Source organism: Setaria italica, chromosome II (genome assembly GCF_000263155.2).
Source record: "Setaria italica strain Yugu1 chromosome II, Setaria_italica_v2.0, whole genome shotgun sequence".
NCBI classification, from domain to species: domain Eukaryota; kingdom Viridiplantae; phylum Streptophyta; class Magnoliopsida; order Poales; family Poaceae; genus Setaria; species Setaria italica.
Genome location: NC_028451.1, coordinates 5,754,847 through 5,767,514, shown reverse-complemented (window position 1 = coordinate 5,767,514; position 12,668 = coordinate 5,754,847). Strand labels below are relative to the sequence as shown.

Sequence of the window (12,668 nt, the reverse complement as noted above, 5' to 3'; positions counted from 1 at the left end):
AGTACCCACGTGCAATGATCGATCTAATCTCTTGATGATTGTTGTGAGGACGCGAGTGAAGATATCAGCTAAGCGACCAACTAAAAATTAGCTCATAAAAAGATTCCTTAAATCCTCAAGAGTTTCTTCACTCGTTTGAACAACAAGCAACCCAATCATCACGCGAAATGGCCATATGTCACCACACAGCCTAGCCAAAGGCATCTTACTATTGCTAATTCCCCCACGTTAATTATCATAAGATGTGATAAAAAAGATAAATTCTTAAAATTCTTACAAAAATCAGAAACATCGTCTGGTAATCAATTAGGTAGACTTCAATGATCATAACCTTGGAATCTATCATATTTTTTTAAAAAAAATTACCCACCTCTACCATTAAGAAAATACTCAACCCCTATATCTTTATCTAAATTATCTACCTCGGCTATTATGAAAAATAACCCGTAATCATCATCTAAATTACCTACCTATCCACTATAAAAAAATATGAAATAACTTCCCTAAATCTACTTCTAAATTAACCACATCTATCTATATTAAAATAACCTACCTAAAACAATCATCATAAATATCCCTAAGTGTATCAATATATGATTCTAAATTACCTATTTCTTTCATTATTAATATAGAACATACTAACCTATGGTATTTATGCATGATGTGTGCCACCATGTATACATGCATAGATGAAGCAATGAGAGTACCGATTTCATGTCAAACACGTAGTTAAAACTAGATGGTTCAATTAAACACAAACTAAATAAATATGGATCTGTGATTAAATGTGAAAAAGTATGAATGTACATGCAAAAAGTGCATAGAGTAATTGTTAACTAAAATCAACAGGGGCATGGAAAACCAGCCTTGACATCTTTTATGGAAACACTGCTCCTATTCGTGGCCTCAAAATTATATGAAATGAACACACCTAATCCAGTGGAAACTCAAACTTGCAATCTTCTAGTCACTGATCGATGCCCATCCTTGACACACATGGAACCAAAGGGGTTTTAAGGCCAATAATTTGCCAAAAAATACTAAATAAAACCAGCCCGGCGTAATTTCAATGCCTGCTAAAACAATTCTCTACTTCTCCCCCCTTTTTTTAAACACATGCCTGTTTTCAACAAAGTTGGATAAGACAGGCCTTCAGCAGGCTGTATGCTCCTCCCCAACAAGGAAGCAAACACATCTGTGCTGGAACGCCGAACGCCACCGCACGTCCTCTCGCATTGTTCATGCCGTCAGCTGTGCCTGTCCGCGCTAGACAACAGACAAAGCTACGGAGCAAGCGATGCGGCGCTGCAGGTCGCTGATCTTGTCGCCGTCGTCTTCGCCGCCGCCGGCTGTGTCGCACGCGCGCATTTGACCGAAGCTTTGACGCACACTGCTGTTGCTGCACAAGTTTATATATCGATCGTGCCAGATATCGTAGAGTTGATGAGCGCATTGGGCTAAAGCTTTGCTTAGAACACTATGGGTTGGCTCAGAGATCGTCTCCTCCTCGTAGCCCTCTTCGCCGCGAGCCTGAGCTGCGCCCCTCAAACCGGCGACGGCGATGGAGCGCAGGTCATAGAGGCCACACCTCACGTACGCATGCTGGTTTTTGATTCAGTAACGTGTCGTCACAGGAAACGATTATGTTGGTGATGACTGATGAGCAGGTGTACGTCGTGTTCCTGGGGCACCTGCCCGAGTCGGGCTCATTGGAGTATGGAGGTCCCTCAGCTGTAGAAGCTGCTCACCACGACCTGCTGAGTCAGGTCCTCGACGACGGCAGGTCTCTCTTTCAATCGATCGGACCGCATGATACTTTAGCGCAGTTTTCTGTTTTTACATCAGTTCTTCAAAATTGTACCTTTTCACCAAATTTTTACACTTAAATCCACGTCGACGCCATTTCTCATGGACAAATTAACCATTACTCCATCTGTCCCAAATTACCATTTATTTTGATTTTTCTAAATTCATAACTTTTACTATGCATCTAGATACATTCTATGTCTAGATACATAGCAAAGGTCTTATATCTAGAAAAGTTAAAATGAATAGTAATTTGAGATGGAGGAAGTAATTCGGAAAGGAAGGATTCTTTTGGGAGGTTCAATTCCTTCAACGCCAGCAGGGAACCGAGTTGTCGTCATGAACAATAAAACACTACAATTTTTTTTTGCAAGGGTAAAACATAATAATTTGTAGCATGCTGTATGCTAAATCATCTTTGCAGTTGAACTTTTGCGGTTTTACCTGGATTTTTTTAGTGTAGAAAACACCATAAGGCTAAACCTATGGTTTTGCCTTTGGCAGCTCTTATCCTCCACAGTTACAAGAGAAGCCTAAATGGCTTTGCGGCAAGATTAACCGAGCAAGAGGCCCAAAAACTCTCTAGTATGTGTTGACAGAGTATTTTCAGTTTATTTTGAAAAGCATTTCCCTTCTCTGTGCAAATCTCAAAGATTCGTGCATACATGACTTATTCCTATATGCAAATCCCAAAGCAAAATCAATTGCGCCTACCTGCTGTAAGTTCATCGAAGAGAGGGAGCAAAATCAAACCTGAAAAGTCAACAGTAATCTTTCGACATCCAGAGGTAGGAATTGTAACCTGAAAACCTGACAGGCATGGAGGGCATTGTGTCGGTGTTCCCAAGCCGGACCCACGAGCTTCTCACCACGAGATCATGGGATTTCCTGGGCTTGCCTCAAACCCCGCCTGAGGCTATGCCATTGGAGGGCGAGGTCATCGTCGGCATGCTAGACTGTAGCGTGTGTGGCCGGATTCCCCGCCTTTCTCCAACGAAGGCTTCGGCCCGCCGCCGAGCAGATGGAAGGGCTCCTGCCAAAATTTCACGTGCAACAAGTAGGCGCCCTTTTGCGCTCCCTCAATCTCAGATGTTATTGGCATTTCAGCTTATAAGCGGCTTATCGGTGGAAATAGTGAGAAGACCGCTAAACATTTTATTTATTTCCACCGATTCTCGCTTATTTGATCATTCAATTACAAATGCTCTTTTTCTTCTCACAAAATCATCTTTAACGCAGTAAGATTATCGGAGCTCGCATGTACGGCATCGGACCGAACAATAGCACCGGCCTGTCGCTGTTGGACAAGGGCGGCCACCGCAGCCACACGACGTCGATCGTCGCTGGCAGGGTGGTTGGCGAAGTGAGCCTCGGTAGCCTGGCTCGCCGTCTACAAGGTGTGCCACGGCAGGGGCTGTCGCGACGTTGACGTCTTGGCGGCATTCGACAACACCATCACTGACGGTGTGGAGGTGATCTCCTTCTCTGTCGGCAACGCGGTCCCCTTGCAATACTTCGAGGACGCTGGCGCCATCGGCTCCTTCCACGCCATGAGGCGCGGGGTGCTCACCTCTGCCACCGACAGCAACTCCGGGCTCGATGGCGGCCACGTCTGCAACGTTGCGCCCTGGATGCTGTCCTTCGCGGCTAGCGGCATCGATCCGCGGTTCGTCGACAAGATCATCCTTGGCAACGGCAAGACCATAGTGGTCATTGCATCAGTTGCGTACATCACGACATGGTTTTTCCCTCTCTTCGGCAAGCTAACACGATGATATGATGTTCTATACCTTGGACGCAGGGCACCTCAATTAGGTCATTCTCAATGTAAAGTTTCATATTTAAAAATCAAAAGTGCTATATAAGCATGAATGTATTTAGTTCATAGATGAAATAGCTCACACAATGCATAGTTTTATCTCTTGTTGTTTCCAAGGCTACATGCAAGACACAAAGATCTTGAAAATAGTGTACATATGGTTTCATCCCCATGAAATCACTTTCTTTTCTCACCTCATAAATAGTGTGCCATGTCATCAAAATTGCCTATATGACAGCTCATTTATTGTCCATCAAACTCCCGTTAAGAATGGTCTTAACACCTTCCCGATGCTACAGAATGCGCCACTTGTATTTCCCATCAACGGGTAATAAGTCTGAAAGGACGTGAGCAAAATAATTAATGGTTTTCAAAACCATGGAATTTACAATATAAATTTCCTGATAAAACCTGTTTTGTAAAAAATGATTTTTATAACCTTGTGATCCAAACAACCACCCAATGGTTTCACTTGGCACTGCAGAACCTGTGAGCCAGATGGCCTGGCCGGAGGTTCATATGAAGGGAAGATCGTCCTCTGCCCGGCCGACAACAGTGGCGATCCGAACGATGGCGCAGGCCCGTTCATGGCTGGTGCGGACGGCGCCGTCATCGTCGGCCATTACCCCAACCTCTCACAAGCCGTAGTTCTCCCTGCGCTTGTGGTGACTCAGGATTCAGGAACAGTTCGATGAAATAGTTGCCTATGTCAAAAGCACAGAGTGAGCTCCCTGATCATGTCGCTTTGTCGCAACACCTTATTGGAGAGGTTTAACTCTCACAATTTGCAGTAATCCTGTGGGCACCATAGTCAGTACAGAGACGATGTTCGATCCCAGGCTCCAATATCCGCCTCCTTTTCTTCTCCAGGCCCAAACCTCATCACTCCTGGGATTTTGAAGGAACCGAATTCACTTCAAAGATCACAATCATCTCCAGTAATCTCATAGGAAAATTAAGGACAACCAGTTATGTTCATACTTCATAGAATTGTTTTCTGAATTCTGATAAATGGTGTGCGTCTGCAGCCTGATCTAGCTGCACCCGGGGTTGGACATTATCGCCTCATGGACGCCGCTGTCATCACCAACCGGAGAGCCTGTCGACAACAGGAAGGTCCTCTACAACATCGAGTCTGGCACGTCCATGGCTTGGACACACGCTAGCGGCGCCGCGGCATATGTCAAGTCCCACCGCCGCGACTGGTCTCCGGCGATGATCATCTCAGCTCTCATTACCACAGGTGCATATAATACCGCATTGATTCCATTTCATACACCTTCAGTCACATTCATGTTGTTCCATTTAAACCGTCAGGGGATGATTCTTCACATTTAAATAATTAAATCACTAACCATCTAAAAACACATTCAAATTTACAATTTGGAGATAAATAGTCAACATTTTCTCCCTGTTTAAAATCAGCAAAAAGAACTTACCATATCGCAACAATATGATGTCGATGCAGCCACTCCGATGAACACGCCAGGCAACGCCGGCAGCAACGAGCTCAAGTACGGCGCCGGCCAGCTCAACCCTTCGAAGGCGCCCGACCCCGGCCTCGTCTACGACGCGTCGGAGCGCGACTACGTCGCCATGCTGTGCGCTCAGGGGTACAACGCCACGCAGCTGGCACTCGTCAACGGCTCAAACACCACGGCCTGCGCCGCCGCCGGCGACACCACACCGGCGACCTCAACTACCCGACCATGGCAGCCCACGTCGCGCCGGGGAAGAACTTCAGCGTGGGCTTCGCGCGGACCGTCACCAACGTCGGCGCCTCTCCCGGCGCCGTGTACGTCGCGAAGGTCGTCCTCCACGGTGCGCGGAGCAACCTCGCCGTCGGTGTCTCGCCGGACAGGCTGGAGTTCAGCAAGCAGAAGAGGACGGCCTCGTTCGGCGTGTCCATTTCCGGCGAGGCGCTGGCCGCGGACGAGGTCGTTTCGGCGGCGGTGGTGTGGTGCGACGGCGAGCACGAAGTGAGGAGTCCGGTGGTGGTGTACACGGTGAGCGCCGGCGTCCACCATTTTTGAGTTGTGCATGGATTTGTTAAGCACAGAGAATGCACTGTTAGCTATTGCTCGATTTCAGAGATGCCACACTAGGAATAGCAAAGAGTGACCTCACCAGCAAGGTCGTGAGCCCGCGTTGTCTCGCGTGTGGCGACTCGGGGGACCCTCCGCCGCCGCCGCCCTGACCGGTGACGGCGGCGGCCGCCGGCGGCTCCAAGCGGTGGTCGCGGCCTTCCCCCACCCTCTCTCAATCCTCCTCCATGCCTCCCTTCCTCTTCCACCTCCGTTGCTTGTTTTCTTTTCTTCCTCTTCGATTTCATCGTGGCTACAGCTGGATCCGCGTTCTTTGCAGCGGATCGACGCGCCCCCCGGCTGGATCTGGCCATCTCAGTGCCGACGCCTTCGTTGGGGCTCGGATGCGCTTTGCTCTGCCAGTGGTCTGCGCGGGCGCGAGGAAGGTGGCGGTGGGGCTCTTCGTTTTCGACCGGGCCTCCTTCCCCGGTGCTATCCGGTGGATGGCTCGTGTTCTGGGCGGCGGGTCCGGCTCCACCTCGGCCGTTTCCGGTGCTCCCGCGACTGCCCACGGTCCATGGCGGCCCCTAGTGGGCGGCCGTCTTGTCCTCGCCCGGGCTTCCTTCCCCTGACTCTCCGTGGCGGCAGCGGTGGCGAGCTGGGGTGCGGGCGTCAGATCCGACCGCGTCGAGCGTCATCTGTCCGCCCGTGGCCTTGGCGCCGCGCCGCTTGAGAGGTGGGCAATGCCCTGGCCGGCGTTGGTGCCAGTGTGGGAACGGGCACTCGGCGGCTTATGGTGTTGCGGCAGCGGCATCGACCTACAGAGGTTGGTGCTCGTCAAGGTGTGCAGGTTCTCGGGCGAAAGCTTTTAACTCGGTTCTTGACCGTTTGCCGACGACAATGGTGCCACGGGCATCATTTGCCTTCTTAAAGGTGTTGCCGTGAGGACCTCAACCCCTCGGGATAGTTTTAGGTGAAAATCAAAGAATCGGATCACTAGTTTGGATGATGGTAATGTGTTGACATTGCTTTCCTCTTGGAGCGATGTCTTCGAGTCTTTGGGATAGTGACACTATGGCCAGCTTGGAGAGATGGTGATACTGTTTATTTTCAGTGTGCTTGATGTGGAGTTGCTAGAGTTCGTGGTAGAGATCGACTAGTGCGGTTTCTAAGCGGTAGAGATTACTAGGTAGCATATGACTGTAAGGCAGGATGATCCTATGCATGGTCCATAGGATTTGAACCCACGACCTCCGGCCTCGTGCGATTCTTCCTTACCACTCCATCTACACAACATATGTGATAGATGTAGATATGCTTTCCTTTTGAAGTATACCTATGGAGAGACTTTTAGTATCCGATCGTATCACGTATTCATATTATTACAACTAATATATCAAACTGAAAAAATATCTTCCCGATTTTTCTAATTTCCTAAATTAAATAAATAAATATTCCTATCACCTCCGATGAGGTATATGTGCTTAAAGTCATCCAGATCGATGGCTCACAGTTATTTCGAAGTACCATAGCAAAGCTACATCTACGCAGAGTACATGTGACCATATTATGCACACATTTGATAAGTTCGTGTATCCATTTGCACGTTTTGATAGTCGTTGGATCAAAGAAACAAGTTGTTGTATGGTAAGTGTAATTTACTCAATAGAAAAATAGTCTTATATGGTTTAGACCGGTACGTCCAGAAATTTCACAAAGAATAATTCAGCTCATGTAGTAGCTATCAAAAAACTCTATGTTACAAAATGAGATCAATATATTTTAATTTTTGCGAAACACTATCACGTGACTCATGTCCACGTCCAATAATAGTCCCAAATTTATTCTTTAATTTGCACCACTTCTGTGTCTTAAAATTACTGGCCCTTGCATATAAGCACTTATATGCACAGGTTGATGGACTTGTATTTGAGTAAACCTGTCCTAGCCCAAACAATTCTTGGAAAACCCATGGCACGTACGCTTCAGCACAAGAAAAACCCGAGATATTCCGTACGTGGCAAGTACACATGCTGCCGGGCAGGGCGCCAGGACACCGAGCACCACGCCATTGTCGCGTTGTTCCCTGCACAAGGCTACGGACCAAGCACAAAACTCCAAGCTGGTGCATGGATGCCATCGACGAGTCTTTTATACAAACAAAATTTCCATCGGGGTTTATTACATATATAGAGAACACACAGGAGTGTTCGTGCCTCGAGCAGAACTGCCCCAAGCTTCCAACACGTACGATGCCTCGTCCCAGAACCCTTCTTCTCCCCCTCCTCCTCGTCGTCTTCGCCGCGAGCCTGAGCGCCGCTGAAACGACCGTCGGCGATGGAGGGCAGGTTAGACGGACGATCCATCGATCTGGATGCTGCATGCATTTCTGCTTTGTCGCATAATTTTTTTTTTCTTTTTTTCTTTTTAGGATCTGAATGCATATCTAATGTATTCATGACATGTGTTAACGGTTTAATTCGTTCATGACGAGCAGGCGGTTTACATCGTGTACCTTGGGCACCTGCCTACGCCGCCGGACCTGTCAGGGTCCGAAGATGGTGTCTCCGCTGCAGATGAGTTTGCTCATCACGACCTGCTGAACCAGGTCCTTGACGAGAGCAGGTGTAAAACTCTCTTTTTAGTTTTTACCCTTGGTGTTACGGTGTGTTGGATTTGATGAATGCGATGGAGATGACAATCTGTTCTTAGCTTTATATAAACTAAGCCTAATCCGCTGTGGTTCACCGGCCGGGAAATAAAGTTTAGCATGGGGTGGGAAGCAGACTGTCTTATTTTGAAGATACAAAAATTGGAGTTGAAACCTATGCTTTTTTGGTCTTTTACAGCTCTGCTTCAGACAGGATCCTCCGTAGTTACAGAAGAAGCTTAAATGGCTTCGCAGCCAGGCTAACCGAACAAGAGGCCCATGAACTCTCTAGTACGTGACCAAAATGATTTCTTTTCTTCCTCCCCTCCTTTTGGCTGGGGCATTCCTTTTCTTCATTGGCATCTAGTGTTTATATCAAATTAATTCAGAAGGATAGGGAGCTCAATCAGAACACATCAACTTTTGTTTGACATGCATCAAAGACTAGGAATTGCAAAGACATGCATGAACCTAGCAAGCTCTTATACAATTTCCCTTACCTTTAGGCATGGATGGCGTCGTGTCAGTCTTCCCTAGTGAGACCTATGAGCCGTTGACCACAAGATCGTGGGACTTCCTGGGCTTCCCTCAAACGCCGAAGGAAGAGTTACCGTTGGAGGGAGAGATCATCGTCGGCATGCTCGACACCGGCATATGGCCCGACTCACCGTCCTTCTCCGACGACGGCTTCGGCCCGCCGCCGAGCAGGTGGAAGGGTGTGTGCCAGAACTTCACGTGCAACAAGTATGACCAAGATTTTTTTTTCCTTCAATGTCACGGACAAATCAGTTCGTAGCACAAATGGCTCACCGCTGAAGAATGTCGTTGCGTGCAGTAAGATCATCGGAGCCCGCGCCTACAGAGGAGGATCGAGCGACGGCCTGTCGCCGCTCGACGACGAGGGCCACGGCAGCCACACAGCCTCCACGGTGGCCGGGCGGTCGGTCGGCAACGTCAGCTTCGGCGGCCTCGCCGCCGGCGTGGCCCGCGGCGCCGTGCCGGGCGCCAGGCTCGCCGTCTACAAGGTGTGCTGGGACAGGGGCTGCGGCAGCGCCGACATCCTCGCGGCGTTCGACGACGCCGTCGCCGACGGCGTCGACGTGATCTCCTTCTCCATCGGGAGCAGTGACCCCCGGGAGTACTTCCGGGACGCGCAGGCCATCGGCTCGTTCCACGCCATGCGGCGCGGCGTGCTCACGTCGGCGTCGGCCGGGAACTCCGGGATGCTAGGCGGGCACGTCTGCAACGTCGCGCCGTGGATGCTGTCCGTGGCGGCGAGCAGCATCGATCGCCGGTTCGTCGACAAGATCGTTCTCGGCAACGGCGAGACAATAGTGGTTAGCAGTTAGCACTGGAGCTAAAATTAGCTTCTTTCTGTCCTTATCCTTTCTTTCACTGGAACCAAATTAGGATTAAACATGGCAACCATTCATGATGTTGTTCTTCTCTTGCAGGGAGCCTCCATCAACACCTTCCCAACGCTAACAAATGCAACACTTGCATTCCCCGCCGGCGGGTAACACGACGACGACAATGACATTCTATAGTACATTAATTCAAAAAAAGGAACTTTCGCAGAAAATTAAAATTACCATGTTCCTAATGGCGCCAGCTTTTGGTATTTGTTGTTCCACTGTAGGTCCTGTGATCCAGATAACCTGTCCGGCGGTTCATACAGAGGGAAGATCGTCCTCTGCCCGCCGCAGAACAACGGCCGTCCGAACGACGGCTCCGGCCCGCTCTCGGCCGGTGCGGCGGGCGTCGTCATCGTCACCCGTTCACCCGACGTCGCCTTCGTGCTGCCGCTCCCCGGTCTCACCGTAACTCAGGACGAGTTCGACCAGATCATGGCGTATGTCAACAGCACCAGGTGTGCTCAACTGTTCACTGACTAACTGACAGCTGAACTGTACTTCTCTCCCGAATTCGTGGCTGATTCTCTGACAATGCATTGTTACTCCTTTGTAGCAATGCTGTGGCTACCATTCACAGAACCGAGACGACGGCCAATCCACCAGCTCCAGTGGCCGCCTCGTTCTCTTCTCCAGGGCCGAACCTGATCTCCTCCGGGATCTTGAAGGTGCTGGCTGATAAAGTTCACCAACATCTCCAGTAGTATCTCTTGGAAATGTCACGGTTTCAAAAATTGTTACAAAACATTTTTGTATCCATGTGCAGCCTGATATATCTGCACCGGGGATCGACATCATAGCCTCATGGTCGATGCTGTCGTCACCGACGGGCAACCCTAACAGGAAGGTTCTGTACAACATCATCTCCGGCACGTCCATGGCGTGCCCGCACGCGAGCGGCGCCGCCGCCTACGTCAAGTCCCACCACCGCGACTGGTCGCCGGCGATGATCATGTCGGCTCTCATCACCACCGGTCTGTCTCGCACAGAGTTCATGATCAGCACCTTTCCCATTATTTCTTCAGCTCGGTAAAGAAGTTCTCAATGTGTGTGATGCTGATGATGCAGCCACTCCGATGAACACGGCGGGCACCTCCAACAGTACAGAGCTCAAGTACGGCGCCGGGCAGCTCAGCCCGGCAAAGGCGCGCGACCCCGGCCTCGTCTATGACGCCTCGGAGAGCGACTACGTGGCCATGCTGTGCTCGCATGGGTACAACGCCACGCAGCTCGCGCTCGTCACCGGCTACGCCACGGCCTGCGCCGCCGGTGGCGCAGCAGCCGGCTCCAGCAGCGACCTCAACTACCCGACCATGGCGATCCGTGTCGCGCCCAGGAAGAACTTCACCGTGAGCTTCCCGCGGACCGTCACCAACGTCGGGGCCGCAGGCGACGCCTACGACGTGAAGGTCGTCATTCCTATTGAGGCGGCCAAAGTGTTCGCCGCCGTTGTTGTTTCGCCGGTCAAGCTGGAGTTCAGCGCGCTGAGCCAGAAGATCTCGTTCACCGTGACGGTGTCCGGCGTAGCGCCGGCGGAGGGCCAGGCCCACTCGGCGGCCGTCGTGTGGTATAACGACGACCACCAGGTGAGGAGCCCGTTGGTGGTGTACACAGTGTAGGAAGGGGTCAGAGAAGAAGGAATCCAGCAGTTTGGGAGTGGTGCATCAAGGATCTAAGAATAAAAACCACTTATTTGATAAAGTGATTTACTATTTTAAGACAAGGTTTCTTCAAAAAATTTGCATGCTAGAAACAAATAGTGAAGATCATGTGAAGTATACGACCCATGCTCGACTTGTCACATGTGTGGTAACAAATTTGATATGGCAAAAATATGGTCGTTGTTGGTCTCTTGGGGGCGCCGATCACAGGTATGCTGAGTGAGCTGGGCCGGACCATTGCGCACTCTACAACATACAGTGGACGTTATAGTACTGGAGGGAGAGACGACTCCATGCTGTTGAATGTTGTCTCAGTATTCATTTTTTTTAAGGTATGAAAGTTAAGAATAAAATTTTTTCATGTACATGTTCAATGCTGTGTGAAATTTCAAATTTGAGGTTACAAAATAAAAAAGTGAAATTCTATGAACTTCACTTGAGATGATAAACCGCTTATATATGTAGTGAAAAATTTGATGAATCTACAAATTTAAAAGGGAACCGTGCATCACAAAAATAAATTTGAGGAAGAGGAACGCTAAAAATGAGTTTGTCACATTGATAAGCCTTTTTATTTCTAATTAGCGACTCCTTTTGAAGCCTCCACATTAATTCTCATAGGACACGCTAGGAAAAAAAAGATAAATTCTAAAACTTCTAAGAAAATTTAGAAACATTATTCGACCATCAATTTGGTACTCTAATTGTTATAGCCATTTAGTTCTACTGTACATCTGCTATAATGAAAATAGTCTAAAAGTAACATCATAAATTTATATATAAATTACTCGCCTCTAAACCAAGGAAATGCGAAAAGATCAGAGAACACGGGGGCGACAACGGCACAAGAAAATATGTGCTGTTGCAAATGTCTTGTTTTTGTGTTTTTCTAGTATATCTCCTTTTCGCAGCGTGCTTCGAAGAAATTTACGAGTCAACAGGGAAGGCCTTGCCGGGGAGCGTTGAAGCTCCATCGCCTAAAAATGGAACTTGTTTTCTGGCACACGAAGCATAGAAAGAGCGCAAAAATAACTAGTACCCCCATGTAGCAGCAAACAATATAACAGCGTCATTTGCTAGGACATGATAGGAACCGAATGACAACAGCCTCCGTGTAAATCCTAGTTTAATCCACTCCGTGGCTCCAAACGTGTTCTCAGAATCTGAGATAGGATTCTACACAGGACATGAAACTACGCGCACTGCTGCGATCCAGACGACAGAACAAACACAAAGCTACGGAGCAAGCAACGCAGCTCTGCAAGCTGTGTCACTCAAAAAAAATAAAAAAGCTCT

At 49.0% G+C, this 12,668-nt stretch overlaps 2 protein-coding genes across 2 annotated transcripts; both read left to right on the top strand.

Annotated features, from left to right (window-relative positions):
* The first annotated feature begins 1,479 nt into the window (after positions 1 to 1,479).
* Positions 1,480 to 5,658, top strand: LOC101770905 (subtilisin-like protease SBT4.3). The gene is made up of 8 exons (XM_022824242.1): positions 1,480 to 1,593; positions 1,635 to 1,783; positions 3,046 to 3,169; positions 3,279 to 3,532; positions 4,110 to 4,269; positions 4,664 to 4,868; positions 5,094 to 5,270; positions 5,342 to 5,658. The coding sequence occupies exons 1-8, from the start codon at positions 1,480 to 1,482 to the stop codon at positions 5,656 to 5,658; spliced, it is 1,500 nt and encodes a 499-aa protein (XP_022679977.1).
* A 2,243-nt stretch (positions 5,659 to 7,901) lies between these two features.
* On the top strand, positions 7,902 to 11,330 carry LOC101763314 (subtilisin-like protease SBT4.9). The gene is made up of 10 exons (XM_014804682.1): positions 7,902 to 7,997; positions 8,147 to 8,274; positions 8,499 to 8,590; positions 8,806 to 9,043; positions 9,135 to 9,636; positions 9,754 to 9,815; positions 9,939 to 10,169; positions 10,268 to 10,379; positions 10,478 to 10,685; positions 10,780 to 11,330. The coding sequence occupies exons 1-10, from the start codon at positions 7,902 to 7,904 to the stop codon at positions 11,328 to 11,330; spliced, it is 2,220 nt and encodes a 739-aa protein (XP_014660168.1).
* Positions 11,331 to 12,668: the final 1,338 nt, after the last annotated feature.

What these genes read in the sequence shown, in the direction of transcription:
- LOC101770905 (XM_022824242.1), top strand. Translation starts at nt 1,480, where the DNA reads ATGGGTTGGCTCAGAGATCGTCTCCTCCTCGTAGCCCTCTTCGCCGCG. An exon ending in CAGGTCCTCGACGACGGCAG is followed by an intron (nt 1,784 to 3,045) that starts GTCTCTCTTTCA and finishes TCTTTAACGCAG; the next exon opens with TAAGATTATCGGAGCTCGCA. An exon ending in GCAGCTGGCACTCGTCAACG is followed by an intron (nt 5,271 to 5,341) that starts GCTCAAACACCA and finishes CGACCATGGCAG; the next exon opens with CCCACGTCGCGCCGGGGAAG.
- LOC101763314 (XM_014804682.1), top strand. Translation starts at nt 7,902, where the DNA reads ATGCCTCGTCCCAGAACCCTTCTTCTCCCCCTCCTCCTCGTCGTCTTC. An exon ending in GCGTATGTCAACAGCACCAG is followed by an intron (nt 10,170 to 10,267) that starts GTGTGCTCAACT and finishes ACTCCTTTGTAG; the next exon opens with CAATGCTGTGGCTACCATTC. An exon ending in TCTCCTCCGGGATCTTGAAG is followed by an intron (nt 10,380 to 10,477) that starts GTGCTGGCTGAT and finishes ATCCATGTGCAG; the next exon opens with CCTGATATATCTGCACCGGG.